The 22,397-nt window shown below is 44.0% G+C and overlaps 1 protein-coding gene across 1 annotated transcript; it reads left to right on the top strand.

The window, feature by feature from the left end:
- Positions 1–5,343: 5,343 nt before the first annotated feature.
- Positions 5,344–20,892, top strand: LOC115415810 (tip elongation aberrant protein 1-like). Its single transcript, XM_030129448.1, has 19 exons — positions 5,344–5,356; positions 7,042–7,115; positions 7,743–7,815; positions 7,920–7,962; positions 8,028–8,106; positions 8,489–8,577; positions 10,486–10,632; positions 11,824–11,875; positions 11,964–12,064; positions 13,639–13,724; positions 14,032–14,113; positions 14,190–14,275; positions 14,502–14,589; positions 15,594–15,639; positions 15,719–15,779; positions 17,860–17,960; positions 18,058–18,142; positions 18,733–18,817; positions 19,340–20,892. The coding sequence occupies exons 2-19, from the start codon at positions 7,054–7,056 to the stop codon at positions 19,381–19,383; spliced, it is 1,410 nt and encodes a 469-aa protein (XP_029985308.1). The 5' UTR covers positions 5,344–5,356; positions 7,042–7,053; the 3' UTR covers positions 19,384–20,892.
- Positions 20,893–22,397: the final 1,505 nt, after the last annotated feature.

Below are 22,397 nucleotides of genomic sequence, written 5' to 3'. Positions count from 1 at the left end.
GGATGGGGGCTTCCGGTCCGGGGACGCGTTTCAAAATAAGAGCCGAGTATGAGCCCGAGTGAAAGGGAGGAAATGAGTCCAGAGGAAGAGGATTTCCACTCCAACAGGTCCAGGTGCACACCTGCCAAGTTCTGGGTCTGAAAAGAAGGGACGTTTTGGGTGCCCACAGCGAGCCGTCCCACCGCCCCAACCAAGCACAGTGTCCTTTACATTTGGACACGGATGGACACGGATGGACACGGATGGAAACGGATGGAAACGGATGGACACGGATGGACACAGATGGAAACGGATGGACACAGATGGACACGGATGGACACGGATGGACACGGATGGAAACGGATGGACACGGATGGAAACGGATGGACACGGATGGACACAGATGGAAACGGATGGACACAGATGGACACGGATGGACACAGATGGACACAGATGGAAACGGATGGACACGGATGGACACGGATGGAAACGGATGGACACGGATGGACAAGAACTCCAAAACACTAGTGATGGGACTGTTGGTTCTTTGAAGGGAGTCGTTTAATCAGGAGTCGTTCACTGAAAAGAGCCGTTCTACAGACTGGCTCTGTTGTGTTTTTTGCATTATTTTGAAACACCAGTGTTTTCATGACTAAATAGGCTCCATGTGATGATTGACATTCCATTTTAAAGGTGTTTCATTGGCGTGGCAGTAAATATTATCTTACCGTAAAAAGAATCATTAGTTCAAATGTGTGGAATAAATCCATGACATGAGAGGTGACATTAGACAAATGATGGAACTGGACCAAAAACATCACGGTACATTATGTGGACTAGTCTGTAGAATAAAAATGAAGAAGAAAAGAAAACATTTTCTGATGAAAGAACATTTTTCTTTGGCTCATTACTCACAGGTGCTCACTCACTTATTCTCAAACTTTTCTCCGCCTCCTCCAGTCTTCCAGCTCCGCCTCCTCCAGTATGCTCACCTCACGCTTCAAACTGTTGTTTTTTTTTTTACTTCTTTCCATTAGACATGCACAGTGCACTCTTTTTTTCTGCTGGAACATTCTCCTCTTGCCCAATCCCTCCCCAGTGACACTAAATTGACAGGCAATCGGACACTCCCTCCCTAAAAAGAAAAAAAAAATATGAACAGCTCTTTACAAAGACTCGGTTCCTATTGTTCATTTCAAAGACCCGTTCAAAAGATTCGATTCATTCGTGAACGTCACATTACTACAAAATACCACCTTGTCAACCAAATGTACAAATTCCAATGAGGTGATCAGAATGTGATTGGCTTCCCGTTGTTGACACTAAAATGCTCTGAACATTTCTATGTTGTGATGCAGCCTACATGAAAACACAGAGGGGCACTGAAGCACATATATTTATTTACTTTACATATTTAATTACTTTACATATATTCATTTCAAATTGAATGTTTTTAAGTTAGAAATGTTCATTTTATTTTCAGTCCACATTTTCTTCTAATGTGCTCTTAATGTGCTCTGTTCACTCATGTGGCTCTGGCATGAACTCATGACATACTGTACAGATGAGTGTCAGACTTTGCATCCTTTAAGACTTTTCTGGAAGGAGTGTATTCGTGGGCGGGGCCAGAGTGGTTCATTTGACAGGACAGTAAAGCCCAAACAGTGCTGCTGTCTAATGCCCTTCTGTTCTCAGTACCAGACTGAACCCCCTTTCAGAACTGGCATTACTGTGGGGAATACAGAGTCTGGACAGCTGACTGAACCTCACATCCTTCCCCTTCAGGTCCCACGGTCTGTCCATGTGACCTTCTGGAGGTCATTAGAGGTCATTAGAGGATATTAGATAACGTCCCGTCATAATAACATTGAAAGACATTTTCTGTTGTTTTGGACGAATGGATTGTTTGGCCTGTTTGAAAGTAGTTTGCTCAAAAGTGAATCTCTATACCTGATAAATCTTTTAATTTTACTGTCAAAATTTCACATTCATTGTTGTAAATACTCAGTTAAAAAGCTATGCTTTACTGCATTCTATAATAATTTCCAACAATACATTCTCTCAATTAAATACTCTAACAAGTGAAAGGCACTCAAACCTGTTCAGATCTGTCCTTCCCCTCATATATTCACCTGAACTCTGACAGCCCTAGTATCAGTTAGCATACTTCTGTCTCTTTTTCCTGTCTTTCCTATCCTCTTTTTCTTCTGTCCTTTCTTTCTATACATGATTATAATTAAGCACTTATATAATGTCTTTTATTGCAAATGTTTTTCTTTTGTATATTTGATATGAAAAAAAGAAGCTATTTTATAATGCTGTGTGTATGTGACTATGTGTGTGTGTGTATTTGTGTATATGTATTTGTGTATGTGACTGTATGTGTGTATGTATTTGTGTATGGGACTATATGTGTGTATGTATTTGTGTATGTGACTGTATGTGTGTATGTATGTGTGTATTTGTGTATGTGACTGTATGTGTGTATGTATGTGTGTATTTGTGTATGAATGTGTGTGTGTATTTGTGTATGTGATCTATGTGTGTATGTATGTGTGTATGTGACTGTATGTGTGTGTGTATGTGACTGTATGTATGTGTGTATGTGACTGTATGTGTGTATATATGTGTATGTGACTGTATGTGTGTATGTATTTGTGTATGTGAATGTATGTGTGTATATATGTGACTGTATGTGTGTATATTTGTGTATGTGACTGTATGTGTGTGTGTATGTGACTGTATGTGTGTACAGGTTTGTAGGGGTGTGTTTATAGATAATCCCAGTCTTCTGTTGTATATCAAGTGATTCGGCACTAACAGTCTGAGGACTGGAATCAGGGGTCGGACTGGAGAAGCACTGGCTTCTTCCTACTCCCTTTCAGGCACAACAATTGTTCTTTTTTTTCTATTATTTGATTTTTTATTTGTGTATTATTTATTATTATTATTCTTATTATTCCATATGTTTTGTATAATGTCTGTGTCTGAAATAAACTAAACTAAACTATTTTTGTATTGTAAACTGTGCTGTTCTAAAAAAACAAAAACAGCTCATGTTCCGTCAGGTCGTTATCTAATGGGCTGGGCCGAAGCACACATAATATTCATATTCATATCCTACTTCACTGACTCAACTTTCCTGTCATGAGTTGCGTTGTCTTGGTTTTTCCTGCGGAGTATTTTTGTGAGATAACGGAGTCCGGGAACATATCAGCAACACACTTGTTAAAGTCATCCAAAAAGTGAAAGGGTCGTAGTTTTTCGCACACAGCATTACCATTTTAACTTCTGCATTTGTGACGTCATATCCTTTCTTCCTCAGTGTCATAAACTAAAATCACAGAAAACACACCTGGCAGAATGCACCCCATCACACTGCTGTAGAAACGGAAACATGCGGTCCCATTTTTCCAGATTTTTACAAGATTTCTTTTTTCTTTTTTCTTTTTTTTTTTTTTCCATCCATCTTTCACCTACAATGTGTTTTTGGTTTTCTCGCCATCGGCACTACTAGTCTCGCGACACCTCAGACCTAGGCTACTGCAATTGGCAGTTCTCGCGAGACTAGTGACAGCGCTCAGCCAGGAGAGACAGAAGAATGGATTTCATTATTATTTTGTTATAATAGGGAGATTTACGGGATAATATTAATACGGGAGGACAGCGGGAAGGGGGGGGGGGTAAAATACGGTAGTTTCCAGGTGAAAACGGGAGACTTGACAGGTATGTACAAGAGACAAACAAGAGGAAAAAAGAGGATATCATACAGTTAGTTTAATGACGTTTATGTACATAACCAAGCTAGCTGTTAGCATGAATGGACTAGAGCTGGTGGTCAGGGTTTCATCCTCGGACAGATGGACACCGCGGGTCCAATGTTTATTTAAGTAGACGTTTTATTTTGAAAAACAAGCTAACTTCCGTTTGCGTTGGCGTTTTGATGGAGATTGACGGCTGAGTGGGTCACGTGTCGGTGGATGTGGTTGCGTTTGAATAAAACATGATCAGATCTGACGGAGATGGAGAAAGAACACGTGAGCAGCAGCACACCACTGCCTTCATCTGCATCATCTGCATCTGCATCATAGGCTGGAGTATGTTGAACATTATTATTATTATTATTATTATTATTATTATTATTATTATTAGAATGAGGACATTTTGACATTTTGTGAATAAGATTCTTGCAGTTCTCTACAGTTCAAATAAATGTGTGTGTGTGTGTGTGTATATGGGACTAAACCTGTAAAACATGTGTAATATCTGTATGAATGTGAAAAAACACGTTCATCAAACACATGCATCTGTTTACAATTAATTTAAAAAACACAAGGGTCAACATACATGTACGTATTCATACACACCTGTAACTATTAAAACACACATGTAAGTATTAATACACACATGTAAGTATTAAAACACACACATGTAAGTTTTAAAACACACACGTAACTATTAAAACACACATGTAAGTATCAAAACAAACATGTAAGTATTAATACACACATGTAAGTATTAAAACAAAGATGTAAGTATTAATACACACATGTAAGTATTAATACACATATGTAAGTATTAAAACACACACATGTAAGTATTAAAACACACATGTATGTACTAAAACACACACATGTAAGTATTAATACACACATGTAAGTATTAAAACAAACATGTAAGTATTAATACACACATGTAAGTATTAAAACACACACATGTAAGTATTAATACACACATGTAAGTATTAAAACAAAGATGTAAGTATTAATACACACATGTAAGTATTAATACACATATGTAAGAATGAAAACACACACATGTAAGTATTAAAACACCCATGTATGCATTAATACACACATGTAAGTATTAAAACACACATGTAAGTATTAAAACACACACGTAACTATTAAAACTCACATGTAAGTATTAAAACAAACATGTAAGTATTAATACACACATGTAAGTATTAAAACAAAGATGTAAGTATTAATACACACGTAAGTATTAATACACATATGTAAGTATTAAAACACACATGTATGCATTAATACACACATGTAAGTATTAAAACACACACATGTAAGTATTAATACACACATGTAAGTATTAATACACACATGTAAGTATTAAAACAAACATGTAAGTGTTAAAACACACACATGTAAGTATGTCTCTCTGTCTCTCTCTCTCTCTCTCTCTCTCTCTCTCACCCACAGCTCCCTCTGGTGGACATTCTAATTCAAAGCCTAACATCCCCTGCGCTGCAGTGTTTGATGTGTTGCTAGGCAACAGTGTGAGTGTCTGTGAGGTGAAACTGAGGACGGTTGGACGGTTGGACGGTTGGACCGAGGACAGCAGATAGAAGACACCTGAGCAGGTAGGAGTCCCACCTGGACACTGTTTAGAACCATTCAAGGTCCATGTAGTGGACGTTTAAACCTGGACAGGAGGAAGGACTGTCCAACACCTGGACATCTAGTCCCCTCTAAAAGAGTCCTGTCCCCCTGTGGACACAGCTGTTAAAGAGTCCTGTCCCCCTGTGGACATAGCTGTTAAAGAGTCCTGTCCCCCTGTGGACACAGCTGTGAAACAATCCTGTCCCCCTGTGGACACAGCTGTTAAAGAGTCCTGTCCCCCTGTGGACATAGCTGTTAAAGAGTCCTGTCCCCCTGTGGACACAGCTGTGAAACAATCCTGTCCTCCTGTGGACACAGCTGTTAAAGAGTCCTGTCCCCCTGTGGACACAGCTGTGAAACAATCCTGTCCCCCTGTGGACACAGCTGTAAAACAGTCCTGTCCCCCTGTGGACACAGCTGTAAAACAGTCCTGTCCCCCTGTGGACACAGCTGTGAAACAGTCCTGTCTCCCTGTGGACAAAGCTGTAGTTCTATGGTTCTGTGGTTTTGCAGTTCTGTGGGTGTTCATCATGGATTGACCTACTGACAGATTTACTGTAAACTTTCACATCTGTTTTTTTTTTTTTTTTTTAATGACAGTTCACACATTGATGATGCAATGACGCACAGACAACTCTGACCAATCAGAGTCTGCAGTGTTTACACATCTGTCACATTTTAGTTTCTCTTCATCTTTTGGAACCTCGGTTGAGGAAGTACTAAAAAACTCATACTGGGTACCAGATTCCAGGTCCTTTTACGTAATGGAAATGAGTCGGTACCACGTTGTGGAAACGCAGCAGTAGTGAACCTTCTAAACTTGGTCCTGGATGAGTCCCACCTTCCTCAGGTGGTCGACTGGACCGCAGCGCCTCTAAACTTGGTTCTGACACACCTTCAGGAGGTCCAGGCCTTGTGGACCCCAGTGCCTCTAAACCTGGTTCTGACACACCTTCAGGAGGTCCAGGTCTTGGTCCAGCTCAGTCCCGTTGGTTTCTACCTCCAGTCCCACAGACCTCAGAGTGGTTCTGAAGTTGGTGGCGGTTTTCAACAGGTGGCAGCAGGTGCAGGTGGATGGTCTTTGGTCAACCCCAGGGCTCCGTCCTCTCCCCTCTTTTTTTGGTTCCACACTGAAGCCATCATGACAAACCCCACATTCTTAGGTTGACAGATGAACCGGGTCTTGAGTCAGTCCTCAGCAGTAACGGGTCCTGGTCTAGTCCTGAGGGACCACTCCTCTTGGACGTCACAGTGGTGAACGCAGCAGATCTGCATCGGTTTAAGGAGAAACCCCTCGTCCATGTGTTCTGATGAACAGAGTGTTGGACCTGGTTCTGGATCTGGGTTCTGGGATCGGCTCATGTGTTCTTACCAGACTCTTTGCAGTTTTAGTGTTTTTAGGGTTGCCGGTTTTTAAATCTGATGATACAGGTTCCGATGTAGAACAGCAGAATCACTGCTGGGTTTAGTGAAGGTGTGTTGGAACCCAATGATCTTTCTGACCTGTACAGAACCGGGTCAGTGCCAAAGCCTGATGAGTCCAGGATAATCCGGGTCATCCCTTATGTGTCTGTTTTGGTTGTTGGATGATGTTTGGTTGGTGTTTGTGTCAACGATGGTAACGATCCTGTCAACGTCCGCTGACGGATAGTGTTTGTGTCTGCAGGAGAGACAGAGGATGGCGTTGGCCAGTGGACACTGGGTGGACAAGGAGGTGAAGGGCGGAGCTCCAAGTCCAAGGTGAGTTTGACACCTGAACACAAGAGTTTTTCACCTGAACACTAGAGTTTGACACCTGAACACAAGATTTTTACACCTGAACACAAGAGTTTGACACCTGAACACTAGAGTTTTTCACCTGAACACTAGAGTTTGACACCTGAACACTAGAGTTTGACACCTGAACACTAGAGTTTGACACCTGAACACTAGAGTTTGACACCTGAACACAAGATTTTTACACCTGAACACAAGAGTTTGACACCTGAACACTAGAGTTTTACACTTGAACACTAGAGTTTGACACCTGAACACAAGAGTTTTACACATGAACACAAGAGTTTAACACCTGAACACTAGAGTTTTAGATCTGAACATTAGAGTTTGACACCTGAACACTAGAGTTTGACACTTGAACACAAGAGTTTAACACCTGAACACTAAAGTTTTACACCTGAACACCTGAGTTTTACATCTGAACACAAGAGTTTAACACCTGAACACTAGAGTTTGACAACTGAACACAGGAGTTTTACACCTGAACATTAGAGTTTTACACCCATTTTACACCGCTGGTCATTACTGTTCACTTACAGTTCCTTGGTGGTCATTATTGTTCATTTACGGTTCCTCTGTCTTCTTCTACAGATATGGCCATGCTTTAGCGGTGGCAGGAAAAGTGGCCTTTCTGTTTGGAGGAGCCTCCAGCATCATCCAACAGGTCAGTCTGAAGGTTTTACATCTGAAGTTCCATCACCATGATATCAACACTTTACCTGAAGTTACCAACCCAAAAACATGTGTGTGTTCTTCTTTTAACCACAGAACAACAGCTGTGTTTACTTCAATGACCTCTACGTGTTGACAGGTAACAGGTTGAACATGTGATGCTCCGGTCATACCGTGTAGGCTGACATATGTGTGTGTTTGTAGTTGACGCTGAAGATGTGATGTGGGAGGAGATTCCTCAGAATGGAGCAGTTCCATCAGCCAGAGAAGGACACAGTCTGTGGTAAAATACTGAATGGTTCATTCATATCTACCTGCTGTTAGCTCCTGTCCCAGATTGTTCAATCATTGGGTGGGTTAAGCTAATGCTAACTGTTAGCCCACCACTGCCTACTGTCTAATTACATGAGTGTTATAGCTGTAGTGGACGTTCATGTCCTGGTGGTTAATGGACGTTAGCTTGTACTACTTCACTGATCTTACAGACTTTTATTTTATTTTATTTTTTGTCACTTTAACTCAGTGTTCGATCTTTTTTTTTTGTCATTTTAACTCAGTGTTTGATCCTTTTCTACACATCTGTGCCTGCTGTGAGTGTCATTTATTTCTTGGTGAGGCGTCCTGAATGCCTTTTTAAATGTGTCCTTGTGTTTGTTTTTCCTCAGTATTGTCGAAGGGAAGCTGTATCTGTTTGGTGGACTGTCACACCCTGATGCCACCGAATGTCTGCCTGACGTTTACAGCTTCGACATCGGTGACACTTCATTTGTACATTTCATTTATTTCAGTTAATGAAAATGTTTTTTAAATTCTAGTTTTGGTCATTTCGTTAGTTTTCATTAACGATAATAACCTTGGTTGGTATTAATCATTTTCCTCATGTAGTTCAATGTTCAGAGTCTGAACTCATATGATTACTCTGCGTCTCTCAAACAAACACTCTCATGGTGACAGGTTCATCATTCTGCTAAAATAAATGGGTCATATCCTACACAGGAAATTTCCCTGAGTAAAATTTACTCAAATTGAAGAAAATTTTACTCTACTCAGATAACATTTGGTCTCTCTCTAAAAAGAGTGAAAGTTACTCTTTTGTTAGCACTCTGGAAACTCAATATAGAGCCAGATATACTCAGTATACAGCCAAATGTACTCAATATAGAGTCAAATGTACTCAATATACAGTCAAATTTACTCAATATACAGTCAAATTTACTCAATATACAGCCAAATTTACTCAATATAGAGTCAAATTTACTCAATATACAGCCAAATTTACTCAATATAGAGCCAAATTTACTCAATATACAGACATATTTACTCAATATAGAGCCAAATTTATTAATATAGAGTCAAATTTACTAAATATACAGCCAAATTTACTAAATATACAGCCAAATGTACTCAATATAGAGCCAAATTTACTCAATATACAGACAAATGTACTCAATATAGAGCCAAATTTATTAATATAGAGTCAAATTTACTAAATATACAGCCAAATTTACTAAATATACAGACAAATGTACTCAATATAGAGCCAAATTTACTCAATATACAGCCAAATTTACTCAATATAGAGTCAAATTTACTCAATATACGGACAAATTTACTCAATATAGAGTCAAATTTACTCAATATACAGCCAAGTTTACTCAATATAGAGTCAAATTTACTCAATATACAGCCAAATTTGCTCAATATAGTCAAATTTGCTCAATATAGAGTCAAATTTACTCAATGTAGAGTCAACTTTACGCAATATAGTCAAATTTACTCAATATAGAGTCAAATTTACTCAATATACAGCCAAATTTATTCAATATAGACTCAAATTTACTCAATATAGAGTCAAATTTACTCAATATACAGCCAAATTTACACTTTTTGAGGAAATATTTTTGACTCTGGAAAAAGTACGCCGTAGTTTTTCCTTTGGCCTGTTTTCAAGGAAATGTTTAGAGACAGTGAGACTCTAAGGCTCCGCCCACAGCAGGTCTTAAAACACACTTCACAGTTTTTGGTCAAATCCAATTTTTTTGTGTGTTCATTTATATTCCACATTAAATGCGACTTCTTTTTTTTTTTTTTTTTTTTTTTTTAATTAACTTTCTTTGCTGGAAGTAATTTCAGGCAGTGGTGGCAGCATGACAGTGCAATGTGATAAAAAGGACTTCCATTCTTTCATTTTTCTTTTTATCCCTCCCACAATCCCACCCTATCCGAAAGAAGGTGATTCATTGATATGTGATCAGTACAGAATAGATACAACAATTTTCTAATGAAGAAAAATCAGTAGCTAAAATAAAACAGAAAGAGAAAAAAAAAAGAAAAAAGAAATTAAATGCGACTTCTATCAGTTTTGAGTCTGAACTGAATGTGACCCTGAAGTGACCCACATGTACTACAGAGGTCCTGAAGTGACCCACATGCACTAAAGAGGTCCTGAAGTGACCCACATGCACTGAAGAGGTCCTAATGGAATACTAAAAAATCAGATTTGGGCCACATTTACCTGCCGTTTGAACAGAGCCTTAGTTTAGACATGAACGCCGACACAGCAGTAGAGTCTCACAGACTGGATTCACAATATCGGCCATTATCCATCAGCCATTATCCACACGTTTTCATTAGACTCTCATATATTGATGTTTCTCCTCAGTGTCTCTCACCTGGGGTTGCCTAGCAACCAGGGGCGTGGCCCTCCGGACTCTCAGACACAGCTCGGTTGCCGTGGGAGACAACATCTACGTGTATGGCGGCCATGTTGGAGGGAATCCCACCGACAACCTACTGGTCTTCAACACAGGTGAACACATGACGGACCAGTGTGGGTTCATGGGTCCAGTTCACATGGGTCCAGTTCACATGGGTCCATTTCACATGGGTCCAGTCCCCATGGGTCCAGTTCACATGGACGGTTCTGGACAGTGGCGGCTGCTCGTCTTTCAGACAGGGGAAGCTCATTGTCGGCTTACATCAAAAAAAATTGTCCAGTTACTGAAACATAAATTTGGCCCTCTGTTCCTTTTTAAGAAAATGCTCAGTGACCTTATGGTACCAAGTAGGTGTGTTTTCCAGGGACTTGATACCTAGTTCACTCAGACCTAGCCAACAGTATGATTGGTTTAACTGTCTACAAAACGATATTAAACTGAAAAAGAAATTATTAAATTATGGAACTGAAACAAGAAAACGTTGAAATTATGTTAAATTGTAACAAGTTAGCCCAATGAGTGTGTTTTCTTTCCAGGTCAGTAAATGAACAGTTCATTTGGTTTCTGTGATTTCACAGCAGAATGTGTGACAGTATTAAACTGAACTGTGTCAGTGAAGGAGCAGATCTGAAAACAGCTGTCAATCAAAAGGGATTCAGCCTTTGGACCCATCCTCCAATCAGCATGCGGAAGCTCAGCATCCAGCCCGGCCGAGCTCCGCCCATGGCTCCATTCACCCCCAGAGATGCTGAGCGTCCGGGGGCGGGACAACTCGGTGTCATTTGTCCAACGCTGGTCCAGTTTGTAGTGGTTTTTAAAGCAGTTCCACTCAGTCCCATTGAAGTGCATGGACGCTGAGCGTCTACGGACAAATGCACTGAGAAGAGATGGAATGAGAAAACACAGACACGGGAATGGAGGAGAAGTGAACAACATCCAGTCCACTGATCTGGGATCAAACTGATTCTGAACCAACTGGTCTGAGAGATGAACGTGTTCCAACACATTTGGAGTCAATGAAATGAAAACAACTGAACAGATCTGAGCATTTAATGGGAGTCATTTTAGGGGCAGATGAGCTTCCACTGCAGTCTGACACTAAACACCTCTGGTTCTGGGTCTGGTTAAAGTCAGTGTTATAGTTCAGTCCTGTTTGAATGGTGGTCTCTGCTGGGTTCTGTTAATGGTCAGTCCTATTCTTCTGTTAATGGTCAGTCCTATTCTGCTAACGGTCAGTCCTGTTTTGCTAACAGTCAGTCCTGTTGTTCTGTTGTGTGTTCCAGTTTCTCGGACCTGGGTTCCGGTCAGAACCAGTGGATCTCCTCCTCCTGCTCTGTGAGACCTTCAGGTGTCTTTGTTGCTGTAGTTCATCCCAGGCGTGTGCTGGTTCTGGGTTTGATCCGGGCCTTTTGGTTCTGTTCAGGTCCGGGCAGACGTGGGCTCTGGTCGGAGATCAGGTCTTCATGTTCGGAGGATTCGGATCAGGAGGAGAGTTCTGCAAAGACCTGTATGTTCTGGACACAGGTGGGTGGAGTTCTGGACACAGGTGGGTGGAGTCAAACGGTACCAGTGCTGACCCTGGACGGTTCGGTGGTTCCGCCGATTCGGTTTGGATTGAATGTGGACTCTATTTTTTTCATTTGGGTCGAATCCCGTTCTCATTCCACTTTTTGCTAATGGACGAAACTTTGTAAACAGAAGCATGTGACCAACTGCGCTGGCATTGGACAGAAAAGTCAGGGGCGGGGTCAATCAGAGACGGCAGGAGTTGATGAAAACAAACATGGAGGTCCACGGTGTCCATGAGATGTTCAGTGTCCTCATTGGTCCTTGCTCTGATTACCCATGAGCCTCGGCCACTAACAGTTTTATTGATTACCCACAATGCCACATGGCTACAGCGGCTAGTCCAGCACCAAAAGGCTCATGGTTCTGGAGGGCGGTTCTGTTCACAGTAGAACTGAACTGGCTCACAGTCTGATCCAGAACCACCTGGAAGAGGAGGTTCCAGAGGTTCTTATTTTTTCACTTTCAGATCTCTTTTTTTCGCTTTTTTCAACTATTGGCCCTGATGTGGCATGGAGGGCGTGGCCTCAACTGAGAGTGGTGTGGAATCATGAGTGACAGCATGACAAAAATCTTAGGGACCATCCCCGCTCGTGTTGCCTTCAGGAAACGTAGGAATTAAAACAAGTCAGACTCAACACTTTATATACGAGGGCTGTTCAATAAGTTCATGGCCTCACCCAGAAATACTGGTTGTTATAATACAGGATGTTACATTCTTTCGTGATGGGATAGTGATGCTTGAACATCGATGGACCAGGTGCATTGCTGTAAATGGAGATTATGTTGAAAAATAAAATATAAATTATCAGTCTGTGTTGTTCTGTTCTGGGTGAGGCCATGAACTTATTGAACAGCCCTCGTACACTATATTCACATCACTGGTAGTGAAAAAACTGATGCCAGTGACAAACCTACATTTAAAAGCTGTTTTAGACAGAACTGAGCACCATTTGTGGTATAAGAGGAATAAATGGTGCCAGATTGTGCAGATCAACAGCCACACATTAAATACATGATATTTCCAATTTCCACATAGCACAGTGAAGGTAAGTCACTTTGTGGTTTAACTTCCTGCTCCAGTCACAACAGCAGGAAATGAACAGATAGTAATTACCAAAGTGAATCAAAATTATATTTAACCTGCAAAAACTTTTCATACATTTACTTTTTATTAGAATATTTTGTTATATTTTTCTAAAACTTAAATTTTCAGTTTCAAATTTTATATTTTCATATACAAAACTTATGGCCCTAAATCGGCTCTGTACTCCTAACTCGACTGAATGTGTTGACCCACAGAGAACGTTCCTGAACGCACACGTACACCCGGGAGCCAATCACAGGCCTCCATTATGGGGGGGGGGTCAGGTAGTCATGGCAACGGTGTAGGGCTCTCAGGCGCGACACTGTAGCGGTGCTTAGAATCCCCCTCCGGCTCTGATTGGCTGTCCTCCACAGCAACAGCGGCCGATTGGTGGGAAACTTGGTGGGAAAAATGAAACCAGGTGGAGTGTCTGTGTTTGTTTCAGAGAATCTGTTCTGGCAGAAGTGGGACGTGAGAGGAGAGACGCCGACGGCGAGCAGCGGCGCCACGCTGACCGCACACCACAACAAGGTGAACATGATGTCAGAGGGAGGGGGTGGGGCTTAAAGCACTCACAGAGTACCTTCATCTCACCACACCAGTCTGCGACGTCAGCGGGAGGGGGCAGGGCTTAAAGAAACCACAGGGTACCTTCACTGCACCACACCGCTCTGTGATGTCAGCGGGAGGGGGCGGGGCTTAAAGCACTCACAGGGTGCCTGCACCTCACCACACCAGTCTGTGATGTCAGTGGGAGGGGGCGGTGCCAGATAAGCACCGTTTACACATCTGAGGTTGGATGATATTTTCTGTTTTGTTTCTGTTTTTGTCGTTGAAGGATATTTATTTGTTTGGTGGAAAAATTACCGATGAGGACGGAGAAGATACGGCAACCAATGAAATCCACAAACTCAGCATCGGTGAGTCAGACACCGCTGCCGACACACAGCCGCCGCCGAATGTAAACATTCTTAGATATGTCACGTGTGTTTTCAGCGAACATGAAGTGGAAGGTTCCTGTGTACGTCGGACTTCCTCCGGCACGACGACATGGACACACCGCCTTCATCCTCCACAGCCACGTCAGTCTCCACGCCACACCACCATACGCCTTCAAACACCGCCATATGCCATCATACGCCACCATACGCCATCATATGCCATCATACGACACCATACGCCATCATATGCCACCATACGCCATCATACGCCATCATACGCCACCATACGCCATCATACGCCATCATACGCCATTGTATGCCATGTTCATCGATGTCTGGCGTTAATGCGAGGTGTTTGTGTCGACAGCTGTACGTGTTCGGAGGGAAGAACGAGGTGCAGGAGTTTGATGACCTGAAGGCGATGAAACTGATCAAACCTTCGGAGCGGCAGCCAGGTGAGAGGCTCCGCCCCCGGAGGACACAGGTGGTATTACACCTACAGATGGCGGATCACATGACCCTGTTCTACTGAAGTTCTACTGAAGTTCTACTGGGAATCCACTCAATAGAAACGGGTCAAACCCATCTAATGCTGCCTTACACTCCGTCTTGTTGGTTCTGTAGGTTCTGTTGGTTCTGTTGGTTCTGTTTGTGCTATGGGTTCTGTTGGTTTTGTTGGTTCTGTTGGTTCTTTTGGTTCTGTTAGTCCTGTTGGTTTGGTAAGTTCTATTGGCTCTGTTGGTTCTGTTCGTGCTATGGGTTCTGTTGGTTCTGTGGATTCTGTTGGTTCTATGGGTTCTGTAGGTTCTGTTGGTTCTTTTGGTTCTGTGGGTTCTGTTGGTGCTATGGGTTTTGTTGGTTCTGTGGGTTCTTTGGGTTCTGTCAGTGCTGTGGGTTCTGCTGGTTCTGTTGGTGCTATGGGTTCTGTTGATTCTGTTGGTTCTTTTGGTTCTGTTAGTTCTGTTGGTTCTTTTGGTTCTGTTAGTGCTGTGGGTTCTGTTGGTTCTGTTTGTGCTATGGGTTATGTTGGTTCCGTTTGTGCTATGGGTTATGTTGGTTCCGTTAGTGCTATGGGTTCTGTTGGTTCTGTGGGTTCTGTTGGTTCTTTGGGTTCTGTTAGTTCTATGGGTTCTGCTGGTTCTGTTGGCTCTATGGGTTCTGTTGGTTCTTTTGGTTCTGTTGGTTCTGTGGGTTCTTTAGGTTCTGTTGGATCTGGTGGTTCTGTTAGTGCTATGGGTTCTGCTGGTTCTGTTGGTTCTGTTGATGATATGGGTTCTGTTGGTTCCGTTAGTTCTGTTGGATCTGTTGATTCTATTAGTTCTGTTAGTTCTGTTGGTTCTGTTGATTCTATTAGTTCTGTTGGTTCTGTTGATTCTATTAGTTCTGTTGGTTCTGTTGATTCTTTGTGTTCTGTTGGTTCTGTTGGTTCTGGGCTGTGACTCTGGTTCCGTCTCCACAGTGCTGACGGGGGTTCTGTCGGACTCGGGTCTCCAGGGGTTCCACAGGTGGGTTCCATGGTGGGCACACTCATGCTCCACTTCACTGGTGGTTCTGGTTTCACTCTGGTTTTAACTGGTTTCACAGCCACGCCCCCAGTGCCGGCCACGCCCTGAATGAGCCCCCGCCGTCCAATCAGAGCACACAGGTGAGAGCACACACAGAACACACAGAACACACACAGAACACACACAGAACACACAGAACACACACAGAACACACAGAACACACACAGAACACACACACACAGCATGAAGTGAAACGAGTGGATTCAGAACAAACACCAGATCAGACATAGAAGGCTGAACCCGTTTACACTGAGCACAAAAATATGACCAGTGTCAGAATGAAGGATGAGGACCGGGACTGACCCGGGTGTCTTAGACCTCTTGGAGGATCGGGACTGAGAACCGGGACTGACCCGGGTGTCTTAGACCTCGTAGAGGACCGGGACTGACCCGGGTGTCTTAGAACCCATGGAGGACTCACTCAGATCATCACTGTCTACACGTCGCCTAAATCCGATTGATTGTAATCAGATTACTGCTGTTATCTGATCAAACAGATCAGATTAGACTGTTTACATGATCAATAATAATCCGATACTGATCAGAGGGTCAGTGTAAACAGGCTCAGTGTCTTAAACATGTTCACTTTTCCAGCCTCTGTTGGATCGTCTGTGCTTTTACTGCAGGAAAAGTGCTTCCTCATTTCAGATGTGAACGCTTCAGTGGGAGGAGTTAACTGTTCAGTGGGAGGGGTTAACTGTTCAGTGGGAGGAGTTAACTGTTCAGTCAACCCTGTTCTACTACAGCTCCGTCCACACTGTAGACAAATGTGACTTTATGTGACCTGAATCTGATCTGTGTCTAAACAGCACTAATCTGACCCAGACCACTTTCATACGTGGTTCTAAATCTGACCCAGACCACTTTCATACGTGGTTCTAAATCTGACCCAGACCACTTTCACCTTTACGTCATTGAAATGTGACAAATGTCCCAGTTGTTGGTTCCAGCTGTTGGTTCCAGTTGTTGGTCGGAGCGGAGGAAAACCATATTTCCTTCTGTGAACACAGTGTGTGTCTGTGTGGTCTGGTATTCCATCAGGACCTCTTTAGTCCATGTGGGTCACTTCAGGACCTCTTTAGTCCATGTGGGTCACTTCAGGAGCTCTTTAGTCCATGTGGGTCACTTCAGGACCTCTTTAGTGCATGTGGGTCACTTCAGGGTCACATTCAGTTCAGACTGTAAACTGATAGAATGTAGAATATGCACCAACACACAAACAAATCAGATTAAACCCAAAAATCTGAACAGTGCATTAGACCTGCTGTGGGCGGAGCCTAAATGTGTGTCATCTGCACATGCTCCTCAGGTCAAACTCCTGATGTTCATGTGTTCTGGTTTAGAAGTCCAAAACCTGCTGATGCTGAAGGAGTCGACTACGTCACCCAGGGTGCATTTCACCAACTCACATCCAATCACAGACTGTGTCACCTGGTAACGACAGAGAGAAAACTGAAAACATCAGTTCACGCCGAAACTCCGCCTCAGTTTAGCAGGAATTCAGTAACCGTGGCAACGGCTGTTTTAGCTGCACCAGTGTGTCTGCGTCTGTTGGGCTTCTTCTGCCCGGCAACAGCAGCTGATTGGTCAGAAACACACAGGAAGTAGTTTGACCTGGAATCAGAACAGCTCATAAAAATAATAAACTGATAAACCAAATAAATGAATAAACCCATAAACCAAAATAAATAAATTTACCCATAAACCAAAAAAAATAAATAAATAAAATAAACCCATAAACCAAATAAGTAAGTAAATAAATAAATAAATAAACAAACAAACAAACAAACAAAATAATCATAATAAACCCATAAACCATCTGTACCCAGAACACAGAACAGATAAAGGAACCCAATGGGAACGGGTCTGGATCGGGACCGGACCAGAACCACGGTCACCGACGTCTGGGTTGAATAAGTGTGAGTAAAAGACATGTGTTGGTGGTTCTGGTCTAACAGGTGACCCGGTCTGTTGGTGGTTCTGGTTTAACAGGTGACCCGGTCTGTTGGTGGTTCTGGTTTAACAGGTTACCCTTTTTGTCGGTGGTTCTGCTCTAACAGGTGACCCGGTTTGTCTGTGGTTCTGGTCTAACAGGTGACCCGGTAGACCCGGTGTGTTAGTGGTTCTGGTCTAACAGGTGACCCGTATTGTCCTCTGCAGGTTTCCATCTACAGGGACTTCACCTCAGTCCGGGACCAGGCCCTGAAGATGATCCAGACTGCCTTCAACCTGCTGGACCGGGAGTTCAGCAGACTGGACCGGTACCGCCTGTGACTGCACAACACACAGCTACACACAGCGGGTCCTGGTACTGGTCCTGGTCCAGGTCCTGATCCTGGTGTCTGTCTCTGTTTTCAGGGAACGGTTGGAGGTTTCCAGAGCTGCTGCTGCTCTGAACCGAGAAAAGGAGGCCCACGAAGCCCTGAGACGACAACAGCAGCAGGTCCTGCACCCAGACCAGGGTCCAGACCACAGTCCAGACCAGGGTCCAGACCACAGTCCGGACTACAATCCAGACCAGGGTCCAGACCACAGTCCAGACCAGGGTCCAGACCACAGTCTAGTCCACAGTCCAGACCAGGGTCCAGACCACAGTTCAGACCAGGGTCCGGACCAGGGTCCGGACCAGGGTCCAGACCAGGGTCCAGACCAGGGCCAGACCAGGGTCCGGACCACAGTCCAGACCACAATCCAGACCAGGGCCAGACCACTGTCCAGACCAGGGCCAGACCAGGGTCCAGACCGCAGTCCAGACCAGGGCCAGACCAGAGTACAGACCGCAGTCCAGACCGCAGTCCAGACTACAGTCCAGACCAGGGTCCAGATCACAGTCCAGACCAGGGTCCAGACAACAGTCCAGACCAGGGTCCACACCACAGTCCAGACCAGGGCCAGACTAGAGCCAGACCACTGTCCAGACCAGGGTCCGGACCACAATCCAGACCAGGGTCCAGACCACAGTCCAGACTGTGTGTGTCAGTGTGTGTGTTTGTGTTATGTGTCTCTGATGCTGAATGTGTGTGTGTGTTTCAGGAGTTGAAGGACATGTTGATGCAGAATGAAACGTGGCTTCGTTCGACGACTGAAGAAAACGACCACGAAAGAACGAAGAACGAGGGTCAGTAGATACAAACAAAACAAACAAAATAAAACAAACACATCAAACCCAACAGGGACAGTTAACCCACATAGACCAGTGGGAACCAGAGCACATTTGAACTGAACACACAAAGCAGCCAACCAGAAGAACCGAAGAGGAGAAGGACGTCCAGGTCCCCACGACACGTCCTGGTCCAAACCTGTTGTGTTTTAGTTCTTGTCCTTCCACAGAACACGTGTGTGTCTTTTTGTTTGGAGTCGGTCCAGTCTTTAATGCACAGCAGGACGTCAGTGTTTCTATCCCACCTGTTTCCATGGCGATGATGGCTGTTGTGTTGTGTTGAGAAAATGTCCACTCTGATTTCAGCAGTTTCAACTAAAAACATGTTTCTGTGCAAACAGGGCCAAAACACGACAAAACCGGCACATTTCATCCAAAACCCGTTGTCGTGTAAACAGGCTTTGATCCCACTGGGCGCCAGCAAGGGGGCGGGGTTTCACCTGTCTGTGACGTCCAATCACAGGCTGTTTACTGTTTCAGGAGGAGCATCTGGACGAGCGGAGCAATGTCCAGACGAACAGTGAACTACGTTAAACACCGACAGGAACCATCGACCACCACCACCATTTACCCTGGAACATGAATGGATCATATCACAGCTTTCATCCAGGTGTCCCCACCTGCGACAGGATCCAACGCACGACCGGGTCCAATAAGAACATGAATAGAAACACATGTGACCTGTGAGTGGGAGGGGCTTCAGTCAGGTTTGACATGTACAGGTCCAATCATCAGAGGAGAACGTCTACAGAACGTCCAGTCAAGTTCAGGTTCCATCTGAGGAACTGGAATTCAACTGGGATTCAGAAAAACCTCCAAACATTTACACTGAATTTACCTGGAAAGAAAAACAGGAAGTAAAGTTCCTGAAGGAGCCCCTGAGGTATGTGAGGAAACAAATATGAACACGTGGTCACGAGTTACTGACACGTGGTCTCAAGTTAGTGAAGAGTGGTCACGAATTAGTAAAGCATGGTCACGAATTAGTAAAGCATGGTCACGAATTAGTAAAGCATGGTCACGAATTAGTAAAGCGTGGTCACGAGTTAGTGAAGAGTGGTCACGAGTTAGTGAAGAGTGGTCACGAGTTAGTGAAGAGTGGTCACGAATTAGTAAAGCGTGGTCACGAATTAGTAAAGCATGGTCACAAGTTAGTGAAGCGTGGTCACGAGTTAGTGAAGAGTGGTCATGAATTAGTAAAGCGTGGTCACGAATTACTGACACGTGGTCACGAGTTACTGACGTGTGTTCTCAAGTTACTGACGCATGGTCTCAAGTTATTGATGCGTGGTCTCAAGTTATTGACTCGTGGTCTCGAGTTACTGACGCATGGTCACGAGTTACCGATGCGTGTTCTCGAGTTACCGACACGTGGTCTCAAGTTATTGACGCGTGGTCTCAAGTTACCAGTGCGTGTTCTCAAGTTACTGACGCGTCGTTTCAAGTTATTGACATGTGGTCTTGAGTTACCGACACGTGTTCTTGAGTTACTGACGCATGGTCTCGAGTTACCGACACGTGGTCTCAAGTTACCGACGCGTGATCTTGAATTACTGATGTGTGGTCTCAAGTTACCGACACGTGGTCTCGAGTTATTGACACGTGGTCACGAGTTGCTGATGTGTGGTCTCAAGTTCCTTTCTTTTGTAATGTCAAAGGGGCTCTGTTGTTCCTTGAGTGAGGATTGGACTTTACAGTTTTCTGGAATTCTTGGGGGCGGGGCTGTGTGTTGAAGAACTGTGGTTGGTGGAACCCACTGTGGGCGTTCCCCAGTTCCGCTGACCCTCCATGTTTGATCCGTCTGTGAACCGGTTTCTTCCATTTACACCAGACTGACTGGGTTTGTGTTTTAATTGGTGAATATGTTCCTGGTGTTGGTGGGGGAGGGGCTTCACTGTGCATGGCTGATGTCATCAGCTTCCATTAATGTCTAATGAATGTGTGACTGGTTTGGCCCTTTCTGATGATGTCATATCCTGCTCTGAAATACCCAATCAGGAGTGAGTAGAATGACCCTGATCGTGGATCAGAACCAGAACCTTTTGCTCACTGTTCCTGCACTGGGTTCTGTGTGTGAATGTTGTGTTGACGTTAATAAACACGTGTTCATATCTGGTTCCTCTGGTTCCTGTGGTTCTTCTGGTTCCTGTGGTTCCTCTAGTTCTTCTGGTTCCTGTGGTTCCTGTAGTCCCTCTGGTTCTTCTGGTTCCTGTGGTTCCTCTAGTTCTTCTGGTTCCTCTGGTTCTTCTGGTTCCTGTGGTTCCTGTAGTTCCTCTGGTTCTTCTGGTTCCTGTGGTTCCTCTAGTTCTTCTGGTTCCTCTGGTTCTTCTGGTTCCTGTGGTTCCTGTAGTCCCTCTGGTTCTTCTGGTTCCTGTGGTTCCTCTAGTTCTTCTGGTTCCTCTGGTTCTTCTGGTTCCTGTGGTTCCTGTAGTCCCTCTGGTTCTTCTGGTTCCTGTGGTTCCTCTAGTTCTTCTGGTTCCTCTGGTTCTTCTGGTTCCTGTGGTTCCTGTAGTTCCTCTGGTTCTTCTGGTTCCTGTGGTTCCTCTAGTTCTTCTGGTTCTTCTGGTTCCTGTGGTTCCTCTAGTTCTTCTGGTTCCTGTAGTTCCTGTAGTTCCTCTGGTTCTTCTGGTTCCTGTGGTTCCTCTAGTTCTTCTGGTTCCTCTGGTTCTTCTGGTTCCTGTGGTTCCTGTAGTTCCTCTGGTTCTTCTGGTTCCTGTGGTTCCTCTAGTTCTTCTGGTTCCTCTGGTTCTTCTGGTTCCTGTGGTTCCTGTAGTTCCTCTGGTTCTTCTGGTTCCTGTGGTTCCTCTAGTTCTTCTGGTTCCTCTGGTTCTTCTGGTTCCTGTGGTTCCTGTAGTCCCTCTGGTTCTTCTGGTTCCTGTGGTTCCTCTAGTTCTTCTGGTTCCTCTGGTTCTTCTGGTTCCTGTGGTTCCTGTAGTTCCTCTGGTTCTTCTGGTTCCTGTGGTTCCTCTAGTTCTTCTGGTTCTTCTGGTTCTTCTGGTTCCTGTGGTTCCTCTAGTTCTTCTGGTTCCTGTAGTTCCTGTAGTTCCTCTGGTTCTTCTGGTTCCTGTGGTTCCTCTAGTTCTTCTGGTTCCTCTGGTTCTTCTGGTTCCTCTAGTTGCTCTGGTTCTGATTCCTCTGGTTCCTCCTCTGTCTCAGCTGTTCCTTCTAGAACTCAGTGGTTCTGTCGCATTCTCCCTGAGTCGTTCTGTTTGTGCAGACTCTGCCTCTACTGCACCAGTGCAGCTGCAGGAGAGGGGAGGGGAGGGGGCGGAGCCAGAGGAGAGGGGGTGGAGCCAGAGGAGAGTCAAGGCCCCAACAATAGGACAGGAAACCACACCACCGACAAAATAAAAGGACCACCGAAAAAATAAAAGACCAGAGATACAAAATAAAAGACCACTGACAAAATAAAAGACCACCGACGAAAAAAAAGACCAGCGATACAAAATAAAGACCACCAACAAAATAAAAGACCAGAGATCCAAAATAAAAGACCACCGCCAAAATAAAAGACCAGAGACAAAATAAAAGACCACCG

The sequence above is a fragment of the Sphaeramia orbicularis genome, unplaced genomic scaffold (genome assembly GCF_902148855.1).
Source record: "Sphaeramia orbicularis unplaced genomic scaffold, fSphaOr1.1, whole genome shotgun sequence".
NCBI classification, from domain to species: Eukaryota; Metazoa; Chordata; class Actinopteri; order Kurtiformes; family Apogonidae; genus Sphaeramia; species Sphaeramia orbicularis.
The sequence above is the reverse complement of the archived record's forward strand: the minus strand, read 5'-3'. Positions and strand labels throughout refer to the sequence as shown.

Excerpts from the sequence above, each read along its gene's own strand:
- LOC115415810 (XM_030129448.1), top strand. The coding sequence starts at position 7,054 with ATGGCGTTGGCCAGTGGACACTGGGTGGACAAGGAGGTGAAGGGCGGA. Across the intron at positions 14,114-14,189 it reads AATCCACAAACTCAGCATCG|CGAACATGAAGTGGAAGGTT; the intron begins GTGAGTCAGACA and ends GTGTGTTTTCAG. Across the intron at positions 14,276-14,501 it reads CCTTCATCCTCCACAGCCAC|CTGTACGTGTTCGGAGGGAA; the intron begins GTCAGTCTCCAC and ends TTGTGTCGACAG.